The 26,615-nt window shown below is 49.8% G+C and overlaps 1 protein-coding gene across 1 annotated transcript in view; it reads left to right on the forward strand.

Annotated features, from left to right (window-relative positions):
* The window catches only part of LOC130483578 (sodium- and chloride-dependent creatine transporter 1-like), a 40,616-nt gene extending 18,446 nt beyond the window's left edge, over positions 1-22,170 (forward strand). The window contains exons 4-14 of the mRNA XM_056856371.1: positions 3,624-3,876; positions 4,679-4,811; positions 7,873-8,007; positions 8,240-8,343; positions 10,208-10,332; positions 10,958-11,070; positions 12,480-12,617; positions 15,166-15,268; positions 15,716-15,816; positions 18,581-18,751; positions 21,990-22,170. Of these exons, the coding sequence (XP_056712349.1) occupies positions 3,624-3,876; positions 4,679-4,811; positions 7,873-8,007; positions 8,240-8,343; positions 10,208-10,332; positions 10,958-11,070; positions 12,480-12,617; positions 15,166-15,268; positions 15,716-15,816; positions 18,581-18,751; positions 21,990-22,133 (1,520 nt within the window). The 3' untranslated portion in view covers positions 22,134-22,170. The remainder of the gene's footprint in view (positions 1-3,623; positions 3,877-4,678; positions 4,812-7,872; positions 8,008-8,239; positions 8,344-10,207; positions 10,333-10,957; positions 11,071-12,479; positions 12,618-15,165; positions 15,269-15,715; positions 15,817-18,580; positions 18,752-21,989) is intronic.
* Positions 22,171-26,615: the final 4,445 nt, after the last annotated feature.

Consider the following 26,615-nt stretch of genomic DNA (forward strand, 5'->3'; position numbering starts at 1 on the left):
TTATATGCCGACTTTCACTTCCACTTAAGGGAGACTCAGACCGGCTTACAATCACCTTCCCTTCCCCTCCCCACAATAGACACCTTGTGAGGTAGGTGGGGCTGAGAGAGCTGAGACTAGCCCAAGGTCACCCAGCTGGCTTCATGTGTAAGAGTGGGGAAACAAATCCAGTTCACCAGATTAGCCTCCACCGCTCATGTGGAAGAGTGGGTAATCAAACCCGGTTCTCCAGATCAGAGTCCACCGCTCCAAATCACCGCTCTTAACCACTACACCACACTGGTTCTCCTCTCTCCAAACCCCACCTTCCTCAGGCTCCGTCCCCAAAATCTCCAGGTATTTCCCCACATGGAGCCGGCAACCCTATGCATGCCACATAAATTGGTCTGGGTCTTGGGCACTTCAAGGGGATTGTGAGAGATTATTTCATCAGAGCAGTGGTTTTCACACTGCCTTCCAAGGAATCTGGTGCCAGGGATTTCTCAATGAGAAGATCAAAAACGCCAAACGAGCTCCTGTTGTTAAAACTCGCTTGCCACTGGCATTCTTCCCCAGCAATAAGTCTAATGCAGGAAAGTGTTAGGGATTTTTAGGGTACACTCTGGGGTCATGTGGGCATGACAGAAGGGCCCAATAGGCTTGGCCCTAGAAAATGCTCGCCCCTAGAAAATGCTAAAGAATCCTCACAATGCACAGGAATTCCCTGGCAGGTACTCAGGAGTTCCTTGGCAGCTGTCAGCAGGGAATGTGTTCCCTATAGGTACGAAAATTCTGAAAACCTGCTGTAGTGGAAGGACTTGCACTGGCCGTGGCTGAGTGTCCAGTTGCAAAGGAACAACTTATGGAACTCCCTGCCCCAGGATGTGGTGAAGGCTGCCAACTTGGAAGGCTTTAAGAGGGGAGTGGACATGTTCTACTGGCTGATCATTTAACTGGCGATGCCGGGGATTGAACCTGGGACCTTCTGTATGCAAGGCAGAGGCTCTTCCAATGAGCTACAGCTTGGGCCGAGGGGGGTAAGTTTGCTTTGACCCTGCAACCATGTTGTCGGTCACTTGGTGGGTCTTTGTGGCTATGACTGCAGCTGGTCAACAGAGTCAGCTAGAAGGGGATACACATGGATTCAGGGACAGATCAGCCTCCAGAGGTCCTCAGGATGTGAGGAGTCCTGGTTCACTACCTAACCCAGTGGTTCCCAAAGTGGGCAGTACCACCCCCTGGGAAGCGGTGGGATTACCTAGGGGGGCACTAAGAGGCAAGGGGGCAGCAGGGGGGGTGCTAGAGGCAGGCCCCTCCAACTGTGTTGTTCACTAATTTACAAGAGATCAAGCTATGGCACCATGCTGGCAAATTTGGTGGAAACCATCAGGATTTTCCCCCAGACTTTGAAGAGCTGGTACCACTGGATCAAGTTCATCAGTTCTGTTGAATAAATTCCAACTAAAAAGTTTTAATTTGATTTTGAATAGATGTACAATTAATTGTCACTGTTTTGAAATGTTATTGTTATTATCTTCTTTAGTGAGTCATACAAACCCCTATTTTGAATAATACTTTGTATAGGATAGGGGGCGATGGGGTTGAGTTTTTGGAACGAAGGGGGCGGTGGCCCGAAACGTTTGGGAACCACTGACCGAATCGGAGCCTCCTGCACCAGTAGGGTTGCCGGGTCCCTCTTTGCAACCGGTGGGAGGTTTTTGGGGTGCAGCCTGAGGAGGGCTGATTTCACTGTAACTGATAAGATTTTTGTAAATGTATTCATGAAATGTGAGTCTTACTAAGTTTCTTGTGGGCCTTTCGGCTGCAAGGTATCTCCCCACCACCACCCAACCATCTTTGATTTACCTCACAAGTTTAAACCTGAACCATTTTATACTGATGTGTCCCGACACATACAAGGGTCCACAAATCAAGCTGCCTCAATGCCTCCATCCGAAATGCCTTTTTTTAAAAACGTCATGAGGTGATTGACTAAAACCAAAGCATCTTATTGTGTCATATGTAAAGTTTCACCGTATTTTAGGTGGGCTTTCTCCAGGCAGATTGCCCTGTTCTTACAAAAAGCCCTTCACTTCCGTCATAAGCTGTGGTAAACTGAAAAAGGTGTGGGCGCGTAGTAGGAAATGGGCAGGCAGTTGCAGATTTTTTAAATAACATCCACGAACATTTTGTCAGTCTGAGGTATCACGAGACTTTTTTTCACACAAAAAGGAGGGGATGGACTTCAATGCCCATAGAGTCCAATTGCCAAAGTGGTCATTTTCTCCAGGGGAACTGATGTCTATCGGCTGGAGATCCGTTACAATAGCAGGAGATCTCCAGCTATTACCTGGTATAGTTGGCAACTCTACAACCAGGCACCATGGTTTTCCTAATGCAGAAATGCCTGTGCATCTTCAAATGTAAGCTATATTCATCATCAAAAAGGACAGCTCTTCCAGGCATGGGTGAATTACCATGGGGGGGAATGAGTGGGTGATGCTTGAGGGTTGCATTCAATGGGGTTGCCATCAGTCAATGCAGGAGGGCTGACCTAAGGGTTTACTATAGGTCCCAAAAAACTTTTTAGCACAACTAGACATGTGTGACCGTGTTGGGCTTGTCTGTTAACCATTAGCAGGGCAGTGACTATTCCACTAAAGAAGTGAGCAGAGCCTACCTGATTCCAGGTGCAGAATTCAGAAATTTATCATTTTACAAAAAAGCATACCAGGTTCCTAGCCCTCAAGGCTAAGAGGCTTGAAAGTACAGGGCAACGTCTCATGGAATCTCAGAAACGATACTGGGATTGAGTAGGATTTCCAGTAGGGTTGCCAGCTCCGGATTGGGAAATACTTGGAGATTTTGGGGATGGAGCCTGAGGAGGGCGGGGTTTGGGGAAGGGAGGGACTCAAACAGAGTATAACACCACAGAGCCCACCTTCCAAAGTGGCTGTTTTCTCCAGGTGAACTGATCTCTCTGTCGCCTGGAGATCAGTTGTAATAGTGGGAGATCACCAGCCACCACCTGGAAATTGGCAATCCTAATTTCCGTTGGTCAGAAGTGGGAACTTTGCTATATTTATGCCGCTTCCTCTGACTTACAGATGCAGAATAAGTTAGGCAAAACAAGCAAGCATATACTTATTTTGCTAGGGTTGCCAACCTCCAGGTACTAGCTGGAGATCTCCCACTATTACAGTTGACCTCCAGCCGACAGAGATCAGTCCCCCTGGAGAAAATGGGCCGCTTTGGCAATTGGACTCTATGGCATTGGAGTCCCTCCCCTCCCCAAACCCCGCCCTTCTCAGGCTCCGCCGCAAAAACCTCTCGCCAGTGGAGAGGAAGGAGGACCTGGCAACACTATTATTTTGCATATATTATCTGGAGACAGAATTTGTATTCTCCTTGTGCAGAGTTGTCGTTGTCGGATGCACACACAGTCCTAGTTACCAGCTGTTCAGCTCAGTTTTGCAGTTCTGCTGGGGAAAAACTGGAGAGTGGGGCATGTGTGGGACACATGTTTTGGGGTGAGTGGGGCATGTGTGGGACGCATGTTTTGGGGAGAGTGCGGCAAGTGTGGGATGCATGTTTTGGGGGGAAAGCCTGGCCGAATCTGGATCTAACCAGCTCTTTCTCCCCAGGGCTGGGCCTGGCCTCCATGGTCATTGTCTTCTTCTGTAACTCCTACTACATCATGATCCTGGTCTGGGGCCTCTTCTACCTGGTGCACTCGCTGACGGAGACTCTGCCCTGGGCCACCTGTGGACACTCCTGGAACACCCCGGAGTGCACCGAGATGTTCGGTCACAATGTCTGCGGCAACGGCACCAACGGCACTGCCGGGAACTGCAGCAACCTGGCTGATCAGCGCTCTCCCGTCATCGAGTTCTGGGAGTGAGTGATGCGGCTCTCGGAAAGACTGCTATGGGCGTGGGTTAGGGTTGCCAACCTCCAGGTACTAGCTGGAGGTCTCCTGCTATTACAACTGATCTCCAGCCAATAGAGATTGGTTCCCCTGGAGAAAATGGCCGCTTTGGCATTGGACTCTATGGCATTGAAGTCCCTCCTCTCCCCAAACCACACCCTCCTCAGGCTCCACCCCAAAAACCTCCCACCGATGGCAAAGAGGGACCTGGCAACCCTGGTATGGGTCTCTGCAGAGGGAGGGTTTACAGTTTCCCAGATGGCCACTGTGGAGAGGAATGAGTGGACCAAGGTGGCTGAGAATTAGGGTTGTCAACCTCCAGGTGGTAGCTGGAGACCTCCTGCTATTACAACTGATCTCCAGCTGATAGAGGTCAGTTCACCTGGAGAAAATGGCCGCTTTGGCCATTGGACTCTATGGCATTGAAGTCCTTCCCCTCCCCAAACCCCGCCCTCCTCAGGCTCCGCCCCCAAAACCTCCCACTGGGGGCAAAGGGGGGACCTGGCAACCCTACTGAGAATGTGTGAGATGAGCGATTGAACGGGGCAAGGCCCAAGGAAGAAAATCCAAAAGTTGTGGTGAAAAAAAAATAACAATTATTGTTCATCTGCTGCCCCTTAATGGTACCTCAGAATCTGTCACTTGAGGTGAGTCACCATGCCCTGCCTAAATGGTAGGCCAGCCCTGTGTATGTACAGAGGTGAAGGCGTTTCCCTTGGTTCTGCTTCTCAAACTGTACCTTCAGTCTATTTCCCTCCCCAACTATCTTAGAAACAAGGTGCTGCGGATTTCAGGGGACCTTGCCGAACCAGGAGAGCTCAGCTGGCAGCTAATCCTCTGCCTGCTCACAACCTGGATCATTGTCTACTTCTGCATTTGGAAGGGTGTCAAGTCCACTGGGAAGGTAAAGGGCACTTCGGCAGGGGCCTGTCAATGTATATACATGTTGTGCGGTGGGAAGGAAGCTTATGGAAAGTGTAAACGCCTGAGGGCTAGTTCAAATGTAACATTGAACCATGGTGAAAACTATGGTTTGTGTTTCCCCTATAATCCAGGTTTCAAAGCACTCAAACCATGGTTTGCAAGTTTACCAGTAAAAGGGAAGCTATGTGCACTCAGCAGGAAGTAACTAATTGATAAGTTTGCCAGCCTCCAGGTGGTGGCTGGAGATCGCCTGCTATTACAACTAATCTCCAGGCGACAGAGATCAGTTCCCCTGTAGAAAATGGCCAACTCGGCAATTGGACTCTATGGCATTGAAGTCCCTCCCCTCCCCAAACCCTGCCCTCCTCAGGCCCCACCCCCAAAATCTCCAGGTATTTCCCAACTCGGAGCTGGCAGCCCTACTAATTGACTGGGGGGAGAGAAAGAAGGGAGGAGATGAAGTATGCGAACAGTGGTGTGTTTATGCCAAACTGTGGTTTGGAGTTAGGTTTGATAACAAAGAAGACAGAATACATCCCCCTAATGCAGAATCCCACCAGTATGTGAATGCCGCCGCCCAGCAGAAGGCGGGGTGGGATGGGGTGCGGGATGAAGAAACCGCCACCGCGCAGAAGGCGCGATCGGGCGGGGGGGAGAAGGTGGGACAGCCCGCCCATCAGCTGGCCGGCGGGAGCACGCTGGGAGAGGGCCCGGCAGACGAATTACCGTATTGACCCGAGTATAAGCCAAGGTGAGTTTTTTAAGCCAAAAATCATGGCTAAAAAACTCGGCTTATACTCGAGTATATACTGTAGATGGTTCTCCCTATCCTTCATTTTATCTTCAGAATAACCCTTGGAGGTAGGTTAGAGAGAGAGAGAAACTGGCCAAGGGTCAACTGTTGACCTTCAGGGCTGAGATGGGATTTGACTCTAGGTTCCCGAGTCCCAGTCTAACCATTATACTACATGGGCTGTTCAGTGAAGAGGCATCTGTTAGCCACAGACCACTATCTTTTGAACACATGAACACATGAAGCTGCCTTACAATGAATGAGACCCTTGGCCAATCAAAGTCAGTATTTTTCTACTCAGACTGGCAGCGGCTCTCCAGGGTCTCAGGCTGAGGTGTTTCGCATCACCTACTTGCCTAGTCCCTTAAACTGGAGATGCCGGGATTGAACCTGGGACCGTCTGCATGCCAAGCAGAGGCTCTATCACAGAGCCACGGCCCCTTCCCCTTTTGACAAAGTTGTTTCTATCTGTCCAGTACGTTTTTATCCCACCCTTCCTCCAACGATCTCAGGGTGGCGTCAGTCATTCTCCCTCATTTTACCCTCACACCAGTCTTGTGAGGTAGGTCCAGCTGAGTGAGTGGTCTGATGCCGCCCAGTGAGCTTCACAGCTGAGCAACAATTTGAACTCAAGTCTCCCAGATCCCACTCTGATGCTCTAGCCACTGTCCCTGGGACCTCCCACGAAGTCTTAGGGCGCTTCCACACATGCTGAATAATGCACTTTCAGCCCACTTTCAATCCACTTTATTATGTATTAGTATTATGGGAGAGGGAGAAGTTTTTCTCCCTCTCCCATAATACTAGAACACGGGGTCATCTGCTAAAGCTGGAGGGTGAGAGATTCAAAACAGATAAAAGGAAGTATTTTTTTCACACAACGCATAGTTAAATTGTGGAACTCCCTCCCCCAGGATGTGGTGATGGCTGCCAGCTTGGAGGGCTTTAAGAGGGGAGTGGACATATTCATGGAGGAGAGGGGTATTCATGGCTGTTAGTTAGAATGGATACTAGTCATGCTGCATACCTATTCTCTCTAGTATCAGAGGAGCATTCCTATTATTTTGGGTGTGGTGGAACACAGGCAGGATGGTGCTGCTGCACTCGTCTTGTTTGTGGCTTCCTGGAGGCACCTGGTTGGCCACTGTGTGAACAGACTGCTGGACTTGATGGGCCTTGGTCTGATCCAGCAGGGCCTTTCTTATGTTCTTATGTTTCTTATGTTCTTATGTTCACTTTAACAATAGTTTGCAAGTGGATTTTGCCGTATCACACAGTAAAATCCAGCTGCACAGTGCATTGAAAGTGGATTGAAAGTGCATTATTCGGCAAGTGTGAAAGTGCCCTTAGTCCCTTAACTTTTAACGTAAGACCCTGATTCTTTTAGAATCATAGAGTTGGAAGGGACCACCAGGGTCATCTAGTCCTACCCCCTGCACAATCCAGGAAATTCACAACTACCTCCCCACCACCACACCCCCAGTGACCAGAAGATGGCCATGATGCCCTCCCTCTCATGATCTGCCTAAGGTCATAGAATCAGCATTGCTGACAGATGGCCATCTAGCCTCTTCTTAAAAGCCTCCAGGGAAGGAGAGCTTACCCCCTCCCAAGGAAGCCTGTTCCACTGAGGAACCACTCTAACTTAGAAAATTCTTCCTAATGTCTAGACGTAAACTCTTTTGATTTAATTTCAACCTGTTGGTTCTGGTCCGACCTTCTTGGGCAACAGAAAACAACTCTGCACCATCCTCTATATGACAGCCCCTCAAGTACTTCCTTCCATGGTCCAGACATCCATATTTCATGAACTACCAAGCTGAACTTGGCCGCTGTGTGAACAGACTGCTGGACTTGATGGACCTGGGTCTGATCCAGCATGGCCTTTCTTGTGTTCTTATGTTAACTCTGTGTGTGTGTGTTAAGTGCCGTCAAGTCGCTTCCGACTCATGGCGACCCTATGAATGAAAGTCCTCCAAAATGTCCTATCTTTGCCAGCCTTGCTCAGGTCTTGCAGATTGAAGGCTGTGGCTTCCTTTATTGAGTCAGTCCATCTCTTGTTGGGTCTTCCTCTTTTCCTGCTGCCCTCAACTTTTCCCAGCATGACTGCCTTTTCCAGTGACTCTTGTCGTCTCATGATGTGACCAAAATATGATAGCCTCAGTTTAGTCTGTGTAGCAGCCATTTATGGCAGCCCACAAAGACAGTGTTGTGGTATTCTTATTGTATCATTTATATTTTTTGGCAGGTTGTCTATTTCACTGCGCTGTTCCCCTATGTGGTTCTGATCCTGTTGCTCTTACACGGGGTGACCTTGCCTGGTGCGCTTGATGGCATCGTCTTCTACCTGAAACCCGATTGGTCCAAGCTTGCTGTGGCACAGGTAAGGGGCCGGAAGCGCTAGACGGTGATGGAAAGAGGGTGAGGGAAGCTTTCTTTTGGTGGAAGTGACTGGGGAAGCCAAGAGGCTGAATGTAGCTGAGTTCTGTGCAGGGAACGAGGTCCTTGCATGTAACCACCACCGCCCTCTGGTGGCCAGATCTGGCCATGCAAACAGAGTTCTGCCCCCCCCCCACTCGGTGGGGTTCATACCATGGCTGTTCCCCTCATCTCAGGTATGGATTGATGCTGGTACCCAGATCTTCTTCTCATATGCTATCGGGCTGGGAGCCCTGACCGCCCTTGGCAGCTACAACCGCTTCCACAACAACTGCTACAGGTGAGGCCCCACCCACACATGGGTGTCTAGAGATTCCCCCATGGCTCCCAATACCATACCTTGGAATCTGCTGGCTTTGTCTGAATCCTGAGATGCTCAGCTCTTCGGTATCATTCAAACAGATTGTTTCCCAATTCGTTTTTTTTAAAGCTTTAAAATGTTCTTTCTAATGCACTTTCTTTAAAAAGTGGCATCTTCAGCCCTCTCCGCTCCTGGATCGTACCCTCTTCTTGCAGATTTATTTCCAAGCCTGTGTGTATTCTGCAGTTCTGTGCGAGTTTAGAATGCGATGCACAACCTGCAAAGCTTCCACTCTCATTTACTCAACACACAGTTTTCTAGGCCTAGTTATGACGACAGGATTGAAACTGTGAAATCTCAGAACTGGGTTGTTGTTGTTTTGAACCACTGTGAGCACACTGTGAAGGATTTCCTGTGGTCAAGAGGATGTCGCATACTCCCCATGTCTGGCAGAGAAGAGTAAATTATGTAACATGTGCAAATATGTGTAAATGCTGCCAATTTGCATAACCTTTACAGATGACAGACTCCGACTTGGCTTGATGCAGATCATGAGTTGTGTTTCTACAGAAGTCTGTTCCCCCCCTCCCCTTTTGCAATCCAGAGCACACACAGACCTGTGTTCCCTCCATTCCCTGCCTCATTTCCATCCCCGCCTTCCATACATAATCAAATGTCCAAATTCTATCATCCAAATAAGAAAAATAATGTTAACTTTTGCACAGTGTATTTTGATTGGACAATTGGAAGGGTGTTGTATGTGATGTTAGCACAGGAAGAAACAGAAATGCCTGGCCCTGCACCTTTAGTCTCTGACAGTGTATACATGAGTGCCCTAAAATGCCCCTCAGGCCCAGCCCAGGGTAGCAGTGAGATTGTTGCAGAGAAATGCTGAGCTGCAGGAAGAAAAGCTCCTTCTAGCTAAAGGAAGAAGAAGAGTTGGTTTTTATATGCCGACTTTCTCTACCACTTAAGGGAGACTCAAACCGGCTTACAATCACCTTCCCTTCCTCTCCCCACAATAGATACCCTGTGAAGTAGGCGTGGCTGAGAGACCTCTAAGAGGGCTGTGACTAGCCCAAGGTCACCCAGCTGGCTTCGTGTGTAGGAGTGGGGAAACAAATCCAGTTCACCAGATTAACCTCCATCGCACATGTGGAGGAGTGGGGAATCGTACCCGGTTCTCCAGATCAGACTCCACCGCTCTTAACCGCTACACCACGCTAGCTCAGGACAGGTAGCCACTGCTATGGCCTGACTGCTGCAACATCCAGCTTCTTGAGAGCCAGTGTGGTGTGGTGGTTAAGAGTGGCGGACTCTAATCCAGTGAACCAGGTTCGATTCCACACTCCTCCGCATGAAGCCTGCTGGGTGACCTTGGGCCTCAGCCCCACCTACCTCACAAGGTGTCTGCTGTGGGGAGAGGAAGGGAAGGCGATTGTAAGCCAGTTTGATTCTCCTTAAAAGGTAGGGGAAATCGGCATGTAAAAACCAACCCTTCTTCTTCTTCTTGAACTCATCACCCTGGGCATGGTGGAAGAAGTCTTTCCCATCCCGAAGCCTTGCCTTCAGTGGTGGGTAGCTGTAAATTTGAGTCTCCAAACCTGTTTTCATGCCAAGGTTCAGCCCAGAGTATGTGACATAATGCGAGAGTGCATTCAAACGTGTGCAGAGTGTGTTTCCTTCACCACATCCGGCACTTAGGTGGTTGGGACTAGGGGGAAGGACTTCCAAAAGATCCAAAAGCATAATCGTAGCTTGTGCCGTGGGGAGAGGGCTGGGGGCCTTGGAGATCCGCCGGTGTTGGTGGGCTTTTGCCTATTAACCTGAACACCCCTTACAGGGATGCCTACATCTTGGCTGTCATCAACAGTTCGACCAGCTTCTTTGCTGGCTTCGTGGTGTTTTCTGTGCTGGGCTTCATGGCGTCAGAGCAGGGTGTGGACATCTCCCAGGTGGCAGAGTCAGGTGAGTGCCAGCGAGGCCCCACGTCAGCCTGTCCGTGGCTTCCCCATTACCCAAGGCAGGCGGGCAGCTGGAGGCATTTTGCATGGGTGAAAATAGCTTGGCAGAAGAGCATGTGCTTTGCATGCAGGAAGGGCCCGGGTCTAGTCCCTTTTGGCTCCGTTCCAAAGGATCACAAAGCAGCTGGGCTGGGGAAGACCTTTGCCTAGACTCTGGATATCTGCTGCCTATCAGAACAGGACCAGGTGGGCCAGTGTCTGATTGGGGGGCTCCAGTTGGCTCCTTTAGATCCTCCCCAAAGAATTATCTGCAGCTGCAACTTGGAAGGCTTGAAGAGGGGGGTGGACATGTTCATGGAGGAGAGGGCTATCCATGGCTACTAGTAAAAATGGATACTAGTCGTGATGCACACCTATTCTCTCCAGGATCAGAGGAACATGCCTGTTATATTAGGTGCTGTGGAACACAGGCAGGATGGTGCTGCTGCAGTCGTCTTGTTTGTGGGCTTCCTAGAGGCCACTGGTTGGCCACTGTGTGAACAAACTGCTGGACTTAATGGGCCTTGGTCTGATCCAGCATGGTCTTTCTTGTGTTCTTAGCTCCTCTTAAGCCACATTCTCTCTTTCAGGTCCAGGCCTGGCTTTCATTGCCTACCCCAAAGCCGTGACCCTGATGCCGCTCTCTCCACTCTGGGCTACGCTGTTCTTCTTCATGCTTCTTGTTCTGGGGCTGGACAGCCAGGTAGCCGCTTGATGTGGGATAGGTTAAGGGCGGAAAGGGGTGGCAGGGCAGGGAGGGGCTGAGGCTCGGCGGCAGAACTTCCGCTTGGCATGCAGAAGGCCCCAGGTTCAATCCCTGGCATTCCCAGTTAAAAAGGATCAGGTAGCAGGTGGCATGAAAGACCTCTGCCTGAGACCTCGGAGAGCTACTGCCCGTCTGATGAGGCAAAACTGACTTTGATAGGCCAAGGGTCTGAAACTGTAGAAGGCAGCTTCACAGGTTCACGTCGTTGCTAACTGACCAGGAAGATTGTTCTGGCCAGACTCCTGTGCTGTAAATGGCTGCTTTATCTGTGCAGGTCAGCAAGCGATGCTTTTCTCGTACCTTGCTAAAAGGCAGGTTGCTGGCATCTACAGATAAAGCTACTTTTAAAAGGCCAGGCAGCAGGTTGGAAACAAAGGCAACCTTAGGGAGAGAGGCAATGCGCTGTCCAGAGCAAGTAGTGGGGTTGGGGGTGAAGATGGAAGTGGCATAATAGGAAAGAAAAGAGAATGCTGTACCAGCAGGGAAAGTCAAGGGGAGCCTGAGAGGTGACTAATCTGAGGTCTGCCTAAATGCAAACCTTTCCTTTCCTTTATCCCTTAGAAGCGCCTTGATCCATTGATCTTGAGCAGCATAAATCTAATGTTTGAGGGATATAAGGACTGAAATAAATCATGCCGCTGACAATGTAGCCTTGGGATCCCTGTCACTTAATTAAAATGGCATTATATCAGACACAGAGGCATTAGATTTATATGTTAAAATGGGAGGAAATGCAAACCAACATCATGTGTTTGCTGGGGCCGTCAAGGCATTGCTGAGCCTGTGAAGAGTGTCCTCTTTTCACTAAGAAGAGGTGATTCACACTATCACATTGCTTCCCCTCCACCCCCGCACATACCCCCTAGACCCAGTGCAACCGAAACAGGGTTGCCAGGTCCCTCTTTGCCACCAGCGGGAGGTTTTTGGGGCGGGGCCTGAAGAGGGTAGGGTTTGGGGAGGGGAGGGACTTCAATGCCATAGAGTCCAATTGCCAAAGCGGCCATTTTCTCCAGGTGAACTGATCTCTGTCGGGTGGAGATCAGTTGAAATAGCAGGGGATCTCCAGCTAGTACCTGGAGGTTTGCAACCCTAAACCGAAAGCAGCAGAACAGGTACTCAGTTGGCACCGCCAGCCCTGGCATACCTCAGCAGTATGGCTGCCTTGCTTGGCGCACAGGCTGAGAGGCATCTTAGGTCAAGGCTGAGAGCCACCAAGCGAGCCGGCATGAGCCACTGGCACACCGTTTGTCTTTTAAAAACACATTTAATCTTGGTAACGCAGAGCATTTGGTGGAAAATTCCCTTCTCCCTCTCTCTTTCTCTCTTCCATTTCTTCCCCGGGGCAGTTTGTGGGCGTGGAGGGTTTCATCACAGGCATCCTGGACCTGTTTCCGCCGCCAGCGGCAGGCTCTCGGCGCAGAGAGGTCACTGCCGCGATCTGCTGCCTCGTTTGCTGTATCATCGACCTCTCCATGGTGACCCAGGTGGGGCTGGAGCGGGGAGAAACCACGGGGTCTCTATAAAATGGACATGGGACTGAGCAGCCTTTTGTTGGAGGGGACGGGTATGCAGGAGCCTCAGCCCTTGGAATGGGTGTGTGTGTGAGGGGGGGAATCTGCCCAAGTACAGTGCAAGGAACACATTACACCCGGCACTCCGAGTTGTGTCCTGACAATTCCAGTCCCTGGTTGTCAAGAATCACGTCAAATGTAGTAGAAAAAGAGTAGCACCTTAAAGACGAACAAAATTTCTGGCAGGGTACAAGCTTTCATGAGCCACAGCTCACTTCTTCAGAAAGCTCATACCCTGCCAAAAATTTTGTTAGTCTTTCAGGTGCTACGGGACTCTTGCTCTTTTCTACTGCTACAGTCACACTAACACAGCTACCCACCGTGATCTATCTCAGAGGAGCTGTGTATAATGTCCCACACTAGGCAATGCTTTGAATACTGTAAAGATCCACCCAATTGAGCATTAAGTATGCAAAATGTTACCGTTATAAAGAATGGATATCTGAAGAAGGGAGCTGTGGTTGCCAGAAATTTTGTTAGTCTTTAAGGTGCTACTGGACTCTTGCTCTTTTCTACTGCTACAGGCAGACTAACACGGCTACCCATCGTGATCTCTCTCACTTCTAATGTAGTCAGTTAAAATAACTCGTCCCCAACTTGCTTTATGAACAGCAAGTCTAAAGAGTCTTAATATGGTTTGTGAGAGGTGCTCAGGCTTGGGTTTGGTGAACCTCCAGGGGAAGGGAATTCTCTGGATGGGGGCTGAGCATGAACCAAGGAGGGGTGGCCTGGGATGAGGGTTAGATTCTGATTGGCTTCACCTGCAGACGACCGAGGCTGCTTCTCCAGGTTCCCTTGATGCACAGCTCTGAGGAAAAGCTTTCCTCCACAATAAACCCGTCAAATCATTAAGAAGCCGTGAGGCACTTTATTGTTTTGGCTGCAACAGACTAACACAACTACCCCTCTTGAACGATGATGAGAGGTACTCTGATCCTAAGGACTGAGATGGGACCAAGGAATGAGACAGCCGTTATAGGTTGGTTGGTTGGTTGGTTGGTTGGTTGGTTGGACGGACGGACAGACAGTTTATTTACGGCCCTTGGCCAGATAAAACAAAATACATGGACTAAAATGGTCTTACAGACAAGGGTTTACAGTCCAAGTCTTAAATCACTTTAAAAAAATAAATAATAATAAAATAAATAACATCCAAGTTACATCTGCCATTTGGACTAAGAAACTACTCTATGGCAACGAATTTTCATTGCTGCAGTACAAAACTTTGCTACCTGAGAGGTGATTGAAAGATTATCTCCTTGTAGGAGCTTTTCGATCTTTTCTCTTTCCCTGTTGGGTCCCATTCTCAGTATGAGGGGCTCAATGAACTTAGAACGAGGTATTGTGTAAAAGTTACAATTCAGGAGAACATGTTCAGTGGTTTCTAAATCCCCGGATTTACAGGGGCAGAGTCTCTCCGCCCTGGGTATCTTCCTAAATTGTTATAGGTTAGGATTCTTCCCATTCCTCAGCTGGCATCCCCCTGGACAGCTGAGCTGCTATGGAAAGGCGATGATCACATCACATACACCTACCAGCTATCGATATAAAAGACAGGTCCTAGCATTCTGTCACTGCCAGGATGAGGCCGTGGCAGGCTTGATTGTTCAATAGTCAGGGTGATGTGACAAAAAGGAGATTTGCCCCCTCCCTCTGAACGCACCCCCCCTTTCCCATACAATTGCCATTTTCTCCTATGGGCAAGCTGTCACAAAGAGGGAGGAAACAGGGACTCTACGACAGGGTGGAGGAATGGGCCCTCTCTGTAGTGGTGGTGGAAAGTGCCGTCAAGTCGCATATGGGTTTCCAAGTCAAGAGACGAACAGAGGTGGTTTGCCCATTGCCTGTCTCTGCACAGCAACCCTGGACTTCCTTGGTGGTCTCCCATCCAAGTTCTAACCGTGACCGACACTGACAAGATTGGGCCAGCCTGGGCTATCCAGGTCAGAGCATTACACAGTGTTTTATGCCCTTTCTGTTAATACCCCTCAGCTCCCTGGGAATCCCCACACAGGCCTTTCCTCTGTAGGCCCTGACTCCATACCCAACCAGCCTGTCAAACTGAAAGGCCTTTCTCAAGTTAAGTAAAAGGTAAAGGTCCCCTGAGCAAGCACCAGGTCATTCCCGACCCATGGGAGTGACGTCACATCCCGATGTTTACTAGGCAGACTTTGTTCACGGGGTGGTTTGCCAGTGCCTTCCCCAGTCGTCTTCCCTTTACCCCCAGCAACAATCTGGGTACTCATTTTACCGACCTCGGAAGGACGGAAGGCTGAGCCAACCTTGAGCCGGCTACCTGAAACCGACTCCCGTCGGGATCGAACTCAGGTCATGAGCAGAGCTTTTGACTGCAGTACTGCAGCTGACCACTCTGTGCCACGGGGCTCCCTCCAGTTAAGAACAAACATTATTTGTGCCTATGAGTGGGTGAGTGACTGCTAACTGGTTCTTTTCCTTTCAGGGGGGCATGTACGTCTTTCAGCTCTTTGACAACTATTCAGCCAGTGGAATCACACTTCTGTGGCAGGCCTTCTGGGAGTGCGTGGTGGTCGCTTGGGTCTACGGTAAGGGTGGGGTTGCCGGCTCTGGGTTGAGAAATACCTGGAGATTTGCAGGGGGGGTGAAGCCTGAGGAGGGTGGGGTTTGGAGAGGGGAAGGACTTCAGTGCCCGAGGCCAATTGCCAAAGCGGCCATTTCCTCCAGGGGAACTGATCTCTGTCACCTGGAGATCAGTTGTCATAGCGGGAGATCTACAGCCACCACGTGGAGGTTGGAAACCCTGGGTAAGGGGCAATGAACAACAGGGGATTGGGGAACAAAGAAATTAAAGGAATGAGGTATGTCCCTGCCTGCTCAGTTTTCTTCCTAGATCTACTGTGTTCCCTGATGCTCTGGGAAATCCGGGTACTGAGGCTGGACACTCCGCCCTGCTGTGTCCTTTTCGAGCCACACGGGGGTAGGTGTGGATACCCCGTGCACAATGGTAGATTCTGACAGGTTGTTACCTGCAGGTGCTGATCGCTTCATGGATGACGTCGCCCGCATGATCGGCTACCGGCCTCTGCCCTACATGAAGTGGTGTTGGTCGTACATTACGCCGGCTGTGTGTGTGGTGAGTCACGGGAGCAAAGTGAAAGTTGAAGGGCTCTTCCCAACCCTGGGCTCATGTAGGCTGCTTCCATGTGGCGGTCCCGGGTAAAGCATGGAGGGGAAAGTGCTGATCGCCACACCTCCCCGCAACCACATCTGACACCATTTCTTCTCCCACCTACCCTAGGGAATAAGGTAGGTGGAAGCAGAAATAGTGCCGGATGTGGGCGGGGAGGTATGGCGATCAGCACTTTCCCCTTCATGCTTTACCCGGGACCTCCATGTGGAAGCAGCCTAGATATATATATGTGTGTGTGTGTGTGTGTGTGTGTGTTAAGTGCTGTCAAGGCGCTTCCGACTCATGGCAACCCTATGAATGAAAGTCCTCCAAAAATTTCACGTTAACAGATTTCACTTGTTAACAGATCACTTCAGGATACAATGGTTCCATATTAACATACCACACCCTCATTAGCACATTATCTTGATACTTACAGGACAATGATTAGCACATTACCTTGAATACTTTTTGCAGGACAATGATTCAGCTCAAACCCAACCCCTTTATGACTATATATTTTTCTTCCTATACACTTGACACTGAGAGAGGCTGTCCTTCAGTGTTACTCCTCTGAAGATGCCTGCCACAGGTGCTGGCGAAACGTCAGGAAAGAAAATACCAAGACCACGGTCACACAGCCCGGATAACCTACAAGAACCAATGAACTCTGGCCGTGAAAGCCTTCGACAATATTATGTCCTCCAAAAAGTTCTATCTTTGATAGCCTTGCTCAGGTCTTGCAAATTGAGGGCTCTGGCTTCCTTCATTGAATCAGTCCATCTCTTGTTGGGTCTTCCTCTTTTCCTGCTGCCCTCAACTTTTCCTATCATGATTGTCTTCTCCAGTGACTGTTGTCTTCTCATAATGTGACCAAAATACGATAGCCTCAGTTTAGTCATTTAAGCTTCTAGGGTCAGTTCAGGCTTGATTTGATCTATAACCCACTTGTTTTTTTTTTTTGGCCGTCCACAGTGTGTGTGTATGTACTAATTTATAGCAGTACACTAGGGTTGCCAACCTCCAGGTACTAGCTGGAGATGTCCTGCTATTACAACTGATCTGCAGCTGATAGAGATCATTCCCCCGGGAGAAATGGCAGCTTTGGCAATTGGACTCTATGGCATTGAAGTCCCTCCCCTCCCCAAACCCCGCCCTCCTCAGGCTCCTCCCCAAAACCTCCCGCCGATGGCGAAGAGGTACCTGGCAATGTTACGATACACACACCACTAATTAAAAAAAAACGTGACAAAGAGCATGCTTGAGGTGAGGGGGGACGACGACGGTGGGACAGAAAGGGGAATTGCCCTGTGTGGAATTTCCGTTGCCACTGAGCGTGCCTTTGCATTTGGCAGTGGCAATGAGACGAAGACAGCTCCTGTGTGGACCCCCCCCCCCCGAAACTGACTTTTCGGTAACCCCATGAGCAGCTTTACATTCCTTTGACTGTGTGGGTGTTGAACCTGTACTATTTTTTTTTGTCCTTACCCCCATTCCTGTGCAGTACCAATTGAGGATTTGCATGCATTTAAATAATACGACCCGCATGCAAATCCAGATCGGCCGTTCCCTCCCTTCTCCTGTCCCGTCCCCTAGCTAGTGCGAGAATGCCAGATGCCCTGTGGTTCAAGCGCCTCCCAAATCTCATCTGCTTTCCCTTATATGTTTGCCCTGGTGGCACCAGCTGGCATCAAGCTAGCACATGAGATTTTAAAGGTCAAAGCTCATAAGAAACCGCTGAACTCCCTTAAGCCTGAAGAAATTGCATTCCATTCAGTCTCCTGTCTTTAGCGGCCTTGACTGACACAGCCCAGGAGAATGCAGTTTTCCTGGCCTGTTTTTAACAATGCACGTGGGAAACCAGAAAACGGCAACAGGTACGCATCTTGGAGGAGTCAGAATCAAGAACCTTTGTGGGGTGGTGGTCAGAGCACGGGACCCGAAACAGAGTGTCGAGTTTGTGTCAAAACCCTGTTCTGCCTCTAGAGTCTGTCTCTATCTCCCCGCCCCCCAGACACCCAACCTACTTCCCAGAGTTGTAGTGAGGATTTAATGGAATTTAACTGTGTACTAACTTGAGCTCTGTGGGGGAAGGGCAGGATACAAATGTGCTTTTAAAAATATGGCACCCATTTTCATGCTGAGTTTGCATATCTTGCTCCCCAGACAGAAGGACAGGTCATCTTATACTTCATAGTTCTGCTAGGAGCCTATTCTCAATTGTAATGTGATTCAGGAGAAACTGTGGCTCGGTGGTACAGCATATCTGCTTTGTATGCAAATGATCCCAGGTTCAATCCCTGGCATCTCTCATTAAGAGGAGAAAAGCCGGAGATGCTCAGAGAGTGGCTACCAGTCAGAGTAGACAATAGGGGAGGGGCTGCGGCTCAATGGTAGAGCATTTGCTTGGTGTGCAGAAGGTCCCAGGTTTAATCCCCAGTATCTCCAGTTAAAGGAACTAGGCGAGTAGGTGATGAGAAAGACCTCTGCCTGAGACCTTGGAGAGCTGCTGCCGGTCTGAATAAACAATACTGGCTTTGATGGACCAAGGGTCTGGTTCAGTAGAAGGCAGCTTCATGTGTTCAATGCTGAAATCGAAAGTCCACTGCTCAAAGGAACCTCAAAGAAGTGTGTTGTGAACAAGAACTCTAAACCCGGACTTGGGTTTGCCTGTCTCTGCCATGGCTCCAAATCCTAAAAGACTCTCTGTGACCCCCTCCCTCCCCAGGGGATTTTCCTGTTCCACGTGGTAAACTACCAGCCGTTGACTTACAACAAGACCTACATCTACCCCTGGTGGGGAGAGGCTATCGGCTGGGCTCTGGCCCTTGCCTCCATGCTCTGCATCCCCTGCACGGTCGCCTACAAACTCCTGCGAAGCAAGGGCTCCTTGCAACAGGTAAGTGCGGCCAGTCTCTCCTCTCCCCCAGGCACCCTGGGTCCAGCCTGCCCACCTGCAAGGCCTGCCAAAAGTCCACCTGGGGATGCTGTTTCCAGCACAGTTCATTGTGGCGCTACCAGAGCCAGTGCTACCAGTAGGCGAACTAGGCGGTCGCCTAGGGCACAGACCTCAGAGGGGCACAGTTTTAAACAGATTCATTTCTTGAAAAAATGCAACTGACAATTTATATTATTTATTTTAAGATAAGTACCAAAACAGTAAAAAGAGCCCGGTGGCGTAGAGTGGTAAGCTGCAGTACTGCAGTTCAAGCTCTGCTCACGACCTGAGTTCGATCCCAGCGGAAGTCGGTTTCATGTAGCCGGCTCGAGGTTGACTTAGCCGTCCATCCTTCCGAGGTCGGTCAAATGAGTACCCAGCTTGCTGGGGGTAATGGAAAGATGACCGGGGAAGGCACTGGCAAACCACCCCATAAACAAAGTCTGCCTAGTAAACGTCGGGATGTGACATCACCCCATGGGTCAGGAATGATCCAGTGCTTGCACAGGGGACCTTTACCTTTACTACAACAGTGCTATGGAATATAATTAATTATAATGTCTTATAAAAAGTGTTGTGCTTTTATTTTTCTACAAGACATCTGTTTTTGAAATTTGGTTAGCAATGGGGGGGGCCACAAGCAGTTAGCCTTGCCTAGGGCGCAAAAATGACTGGCACCGGCCCTGGGTTCTACGTAGGTTGTGCGGAGTGACCTGTGTCTTTGTCCCTGCATGCTCTAGTGCCCTTCCTAGGATGGCCTTGCAAAGTCCCTGTTGTAGCAGCGTGACTCTTGCTGTGCATCTTTTGTGCGAGGTGGCTGTGAGTGCTGCTCAAGTGTCATGCAAGAGCTTTGGCTCCCTCGTCCCCGACAGGCTAGGCAACCCATCCCTGGCCAGACAAAATACATCCCAGGTTTTCCAGAATTCCTTAGAATGTCTAAGGTAGATCTGTACAGCAAACGCTCCAGTAGGTTTCCCCCAACACTGTACTCTGGTCTTTGCATGGGGTTTTTAACCCCATGTGGAAAGCACTTTTGGGTTACTCCTTAGGGTCTTCTGTGTAGGGCCCGATACAAATGACAGTGGCTGATGGCATTCAGGTTTCACTTCCCTAGACAGAAGAGAGACTCCCCTCCCTTTCTGGCACACTGTGGCACATTCTACTTCACAGCTTACTTGCCACTCCCAGAATCACGTCCTGTGCGCAGTCAGAATTGTATCTGTAATCATGCCCACAATGTGCCCCCCAATGTGGTCTCTGGGCCACGGGCTCTCAGGCACAACCATAACCCCTGCACTGAATCCCTGGTTGACTGGCTCTGGGGAAGGCTTTAACTTGGAGTGGACATGTTCATGGAGGATAGGGCTATCCATGGCTACTAGTCAAAATGGCTACTAGTCATGATGCATGCCTATTCTCTCCAGGATCAGAGGAGCATGCCTATTATAATAGCTGCTGCGGAACACAGGCAGGATGGTGCTGCTGCTGGTGCTGTAGTCTTGTTTGGGGGCTTCCTAGAGGCACCTGGTTGGCCACTGTGTGAACAGACTGCTGGACTTGATGGGCCTGGGCCTGATCCAGCATGGCCTTTCTTATGTTCTTAAGAAAGCCACTGGGATAGCCTAGTATCCAGGGGGCACAATATCCAGTCACCAGAATGGAAATGGGAGGGTTCTTTAGTTGCTAAGCTGTTGTGCTACACTTCCCATACCCTCATGGACTGACCCTTCTGCAGTGCATGCAAACTGCTCCCAGCCTTTTCAAATAGACGCAGATCTTTTCTGCATGATTCAGTTACTCCTGATTTTCTTGGGAGCCAATCGACAAGCGTTGGGATCAGTTTCGGCAGGTTTCTTTCTTCTTTTTAATGAAAGCCGGGAATTCAGAGAACCTGCTTAAACTATCACTGCAACACTGTGTGTGTGTAAAGTGCTGTCAAGTTGCAGCCAACTTATGGCGACCCCTTTTGGGGTTTTCATGGCAAGAGACTAACAGAGGTGGTTTGCCAGTGCCTTCCTCTGCACAGCAGTCCTGGTATTCCTTGGTGGTCTCCCATCCAAATACTAACCAGGGCTGACCCTGCTTAGCTTCTGAGATCTGACGAGATCAGGCTAGCCTGGGCCATCCAGGTCAGGGCAACTGCAACACTACAAGGTTGTATTGCTATATGAGGGCCATTTTTTTAAATGGAAATCACTGATCAGATGGGGGGGAGAGGGAGTGGTTAAATGATGATGACAGTCCAATCACTGAAAAGGGGAACGGAGGTGAGTTGGACAAAGAAAACCAATAGAGATATTATACACTAGGAAAAAGCTGGCTCAAAATCAGCTTCCAGAAAAACATTGGGGCGGGGGGCGGAGAGTGTTCTCAAAAGAGTTGGGGGAAAACCCAGGGTGGAGAAGTGAAAATTAAAGGCGAAAAATGCATGCCGAAATCAGGGGATAACCGAACTAGTATGGGATCAGAACCGATGAAAAAAACCATGCAGAAAAGCCCTCAATCTTTTGTCTCTTGGCAGTAAGGGAACTTTGGTATCTGATTGTGAAGGTACTTTTTCTGTTGTCTATCTCCTTTTTGGAATACCCTTCCTCGAGAGGCCTAGCTGGCTTGATTCTTCCCCATTTTGCACTAAACTTGTGAAGATTTCTTTTTTAGTAAGGAATTTGGGTCTCTGCAGGGGTCACTAAAGATGGCTTTATGGTGCTCTTTTGGCCTCGGGTTTTAAAAAGGTTAGTATGGTCTTTTATGCATGGTTGTTTCACTTGCCGTCACCCCTCCGATGACTTCGGGTCTTTATGCTGATTGAACATGCCGTTTCCGACTGTCAGAGGTCGCCTCGTTGTCCCCCTGCCTTTCCCCCGTGTTTTCAAATTCGAGATAAAACAGGTCTCTGAAAACGCAGTCAAAATGCGGTGAAACGCAGGGGGATGGCGAGGTGACCTCTGGCGGTCGGAAACAGCATGCATAATTAACACAAAGACCCGAAGTCGTCAGAGGGGTGACGGCAAGTGAAACACTCATGCATAAAAGACCTGAGTTTAGATTTTGGGAGGGGGGAGGGAGGTGCAGTTTTTACTATATCTGTATTGATTTAAGCTGCTTCAAGAGTCCAGCTAAAGGCAATAGAAACCAGTAAAACATTCCGAGGCTGTCCCTTGAATTGCTGATTGATGCTGCTTTTTCATTTCTCCCTCAGCGCTGGCACGTGCTCACCACACCTGTCTGGGGTCACCACCACCTGGAGTACATGACACCCGAAGCAGAGGCAAAGCTCCTGCCCCCGGACGACCTTGCTGCAGCCCCCTTGGAGAAGGCCACGCTTTTCGAGACTGTGATCTAAGGGCTCATCCTCTTCCCTGTAGCAGTAGCACGTGATACCAAGATCGGTTTGGGGTGGGGGGGAAGAGGGTGGCATGGAATCAGGACAGAGAATCAACCTTTTACTGAATGCTAGAGAGCAAAAAAAAAAAAACCACCCTCAAGAACTGTGCTGCCCATCCTTTTGGTTGTGATCAACACCCTGTGCGCTTCAGGAAAGCCATCTTGAGTGAGGCTCATGTGACCGCCCACGAGACTGACAAGCTCGAAATCAGATCTGAGAGAGTCCACATTGTAAGACGGAGGTGCTAATAGCAACAGTGGGCAAACCCCACCACCCCACACACCCCCTTCTTCTGGACGAAGACCAAGCCTCTCCCCTCCATGGAAGGACAGGTGATCGATCACCTGGTCCAACTGCTGTCAGTATTCGCTTTCAAGCATTATGCAAGAGCATTGGCTCCCTCATTCCCCGACAGGCTAGGCCACCCATCCCTGGTCAGACAAAATACATCCCAGGTTTTCCAGAATTCCTTAGAATGTCTAAGGTAGATCTGTACAGCAAACGCTCCAGTAGGTTTCCCCCAACACTGGTCTTTGCATGGGGTTTTTAACCCCATGTGGAAAGCACTTTTGGGTTACTCCTTAGGGTCTTCTGTGTAGGGCCCGATACAAATGACAGTGGCTGATGGCATTCAGGTTTCACTTCCCTAGTCAGAAGAGACAGACTCCCCTCCCTTCCTGGCATTCTGTGGCACATTCTACTTCATAGCTTACTTGCCATTCCCAGAATCATGTCCCATGCGCAGTCAGAATTGTATCTGTAATCATGACCACGTAGCCTTTTGGGTCCTCGGCTTCCTCCACGAGGTGACAATTTTCCAGGTTCCGTCCCTTGCTGCAGATGCAACATTTCTTGTCCCCTGTCACATCAAACTACCCAGTCATTCTCTAGCACGGCCCTTCCACCCTTCTTTCCTCTCAGCCCTTTCGGGGGCTCTTTTCCTGAGAGCCATGATCAAGGGCGTGCCAACGGCGCACCACTCCTGAAATTCAGGATGAAGTTCCCAACTCCTCCTCTCACTGGGGAAGAGAAGGGAGCCTCCGCAAATGGATGATCTGTGGGCCCTGGCAAAATATGGGGGGGGGGGGTAGGGCAGGAGTGTAAATGAGATGGGGAAGGGGGGGGCTTTTCCTTTCCTGAACAAGCTGCTTGCCTTCTGTGGCCTTCTTCCTTCCTAGCAGGGCTTCTGAGCTGTTAACATATGCATGAAAGATAGAAATCCAACAAGTATAGCCTTTTCTGGTATGCATTCTTGTTGCGATGAAGAAAACTCCACTTGTTGAATTCCTCCTGGTAATACAGCTGTTAAAAAGAGGAAGGAGCCCTGCGAGAATCCTACATCATAGCCTAGTGTGTTACCATTCCGCCCCTACAAACACACACATATTGTAGCTTCCAACCATGCTGCTGTATTCCTCAATGTATGTATTTGTAACATATGAATGTTTGTGCCAAATTGGGCTGCGCCCAACTCTTCTCCCGTCTCCTTTACAGGCTGTAATTGCTACCACTCACCGCTCCTACCTGACCTACTTCTCAGCTCTCTTCCCCCCACCCCCCGCAGTCACATACTCAATGTGATACAGATCCAACCATCTGACAGTAAATATGGGAGCGATTCTGGCTGTGTCGATGGCATCTTTGTCAAAACTGGGGGGGAGCAACAACCATCTGTTTGACAGATGAGTCACTGGAGGTTCTTGCATGATGCGACAAGTCTCTGATTGGGGTGAAGGGATATTGAACACATGAAGCTGCCTTCTACTGAGTCAGACCCTTGGTCCATCGAAGTCAGTATTGTCTCAGAGCGGCAGCGGCTCTCCAGGGTCTCCGGCAGGGGTCTTTCACATCACCTACTTGCCTGGTTCCTTTAACTGGAGATACCGAGGATTGAACCTGGGACCTTCTGAATGCCAAGCAGATGCTCTACTACTGAGCCAATGGAGGTTCCCTCCCGTAAATGGAGGTTCTTGCATGATGCGACAAGCATCTGATTGGGGTGAAGGGATATTCAACAACATTTTGGCTGAAGTGCTACCCCTTCTTAACCTTAATGGGTCTCTTCTCTCTCTCTCACTTCTCTCTGACCCCACTTTCTCACTTAGGGAGCCCATTGCTGGATTGCATAAAACATAATATTCAACACCTGCTGGTTCTGATCGCTAGAATTAAAGAGAAGTAGACATGTGCATGTGTGACAAATCGCTTCTAATGGAAGTCCCTCGGGTGTCTTGTGTCATTCATACTAGCTGAGGTATGGGCACAGAGAATAGCAATGGTCTGAGTGAGGAACACAAGAGAAAGGGTTGAGTGGTATCCCACTTTTGGTTCATCCCATGCAGGTGTAAGGGAGGCTGGCTGGGGCGAACAGAGCCAATTGCGGGGAGGAACTCTGCTGAGCAGGGAGGTAAAGGACTTTCTCCATCCAGGCAGAAGACTATTTGGGACTGCAGATGAGAAAGACCTGGCTAAGGGTTGGCCCATCAACAGAGCTAAACTGGGGTGCCAGCATTCCAGGGGCAGCAACTCTGTCTGTGTAAGAGCCATCAGATACATTTTTGAAAAGCGTACAAAGGTGGCTGAGCAGCTCATTGGCTGGGTGACCTCTCCTACTTTCCAGGGGCTAGAGGCAAGACAAGCAGCTCATTGGCTAGGTCGGTGTTTCCTACATGTGAGTCCTGACCCCAAAGAAGGTTGCATTCACAAAGCCTCTGAAAGTAGCCCCCTGGCTTTTTGCATGAACTGTGTGGTATGTTAAAAATGGGGAAGATATTATCCTGGTTAACTCTTGATCACTGAATGTGCTACCAGTATGATACAAGAGATCCCTGCAAATCCTAGCTCACCCTTCACACCCCACCTCTCTTCTCAGGACTACAGGATACATTTAGACAGCAACTTGATTCAGATCCATTTAAAACACAATTCCCAGGGGAGTTTCCTTCCCCTCCATCACACCGAGACGCTTGCCAGTGTGGGTTCTGCCCCTCACGACTGGGCAGGGAATAACCAGATGTACATGCTGGCCACCCTACCATCTTTTTGTTGTGGGAAGCAGGGGCAAGCAGCCTCACCACCCTGCTGGGGACTCCCTGAAAGGCCCTGCCCTTAGGTGTCAGAATGTGGCTCTCACAACCCTTGCCCCCACATGATCCAGAGAAGGGAAGTAACCCTCCAGCTTTAGACTATGCACCACGGCCTGTTTGGCCTAGCCCATGGATGAGCTGACTGCAATCTTTATATGCTCTATACCTTTTCCCTCTAGAATCCCCACACAAAACAGGGGTGCATATGTAGGACTGCTCTCTCTTTTTTTGCCACTATATTACAAGCGACTTATGGCAACCCGATAGGGTTTTCAAGGCAATAGACGTAACCTGGCTCCACATAGTGACCCTGGTTGCCCTTGGTGGTCTCCCATCCAAATTCCCACCAGGGCTGACCTTGCTTAGCTTCCAAGTCTGATGAGATCAGGATATCCTGGGCTATTTAGGGTTGCCAGGCCCCTCTTCACCACCGGCAGGTTTTTGGGGTGGAGCCTGAGTAGGGTTAGGGATTTGGGGCGGGGAGGGGACTTCCATGCCATAGCGTCCAATTGCCAAAGTGGCCATTTTCTCCAGGCGAACTGATCTCTATTGGCTGGAGATCAGTTGTAATAGCAGGAGATCTCCAGCTAGTACCTGGAGGTTGGCAACCCTGTGGGCTATCCAGGTAACTAATCCGTGTCCAGTGATTCCGAGAATGCGCTCTTAACGTGAAAAGCATCTTGCAGGATCAAACGACATCCAACATTTTTCGCTGTTGCAAGAGGGGCAGCAGCACACAGGCAGAAAGTGGTTCCCAAAGTTGCCAACTTTGGCCCTTAGCCAAAAGCTGAGAGTGAGCAGAGAAACCTGACCGGGGGGGGGGGGCTGTATTTTTATAGCAGTCGAGTTGGAAGAGAGAGGGACGGGGGGTGTAAGACAGAGTTCCACATATGAGTCAGGGTGCTGCGATGACCTATTTGAGAGGAGAGCCTTCCTTCCTTCCCTCTCTGCCACCCCCACTTCTTGATTTATGCAGGCAGAAACAGACCAGAGCTATGTGCGCAGTCTTCCCGATAGAGGTCTGGCTTCTGCCACGAGGTGGCTCCAAGCTTGTGCTTCAGCCTGTCCTGGCAGGCGGCTCTTGCTTGAGAGCAACATTTCACCCCTTTTTTGGGGGGTTTTCATGGCAAGAGACTAACAGAGGTGGTTTGCCAGTGCCTGCCTCTGCACAGCAACCCTGGTCTTCCTTGGTGGTCTCCCATCCAAATACTAACCAGGACTGACCCTGCTTACCTTCTGAGATCTGACCAGATCAGGCTAGCCAGGGCCATCCAGGTCAGGGCAACATTTCTTGCGGGGAGCCAAAAAGGCAATTCGGGGGCTGCCTTGAAGAAGGCCGGCAGCCGCCGATCTC

Source organism: Euleptes europaea, chromosome 1 (assembly GCF_029931775.1).
Source record: "Euleptes europaea isolate rEulEur1 chromosome 1, rEulEur1.hap1, whole genome shotgun sequence".
NCBI lineage: Eukaryota > Metazoa > Chordata > Lepidosauria > Squamata > Sphaerodactylidae > Euleptes > Euleptes europaea.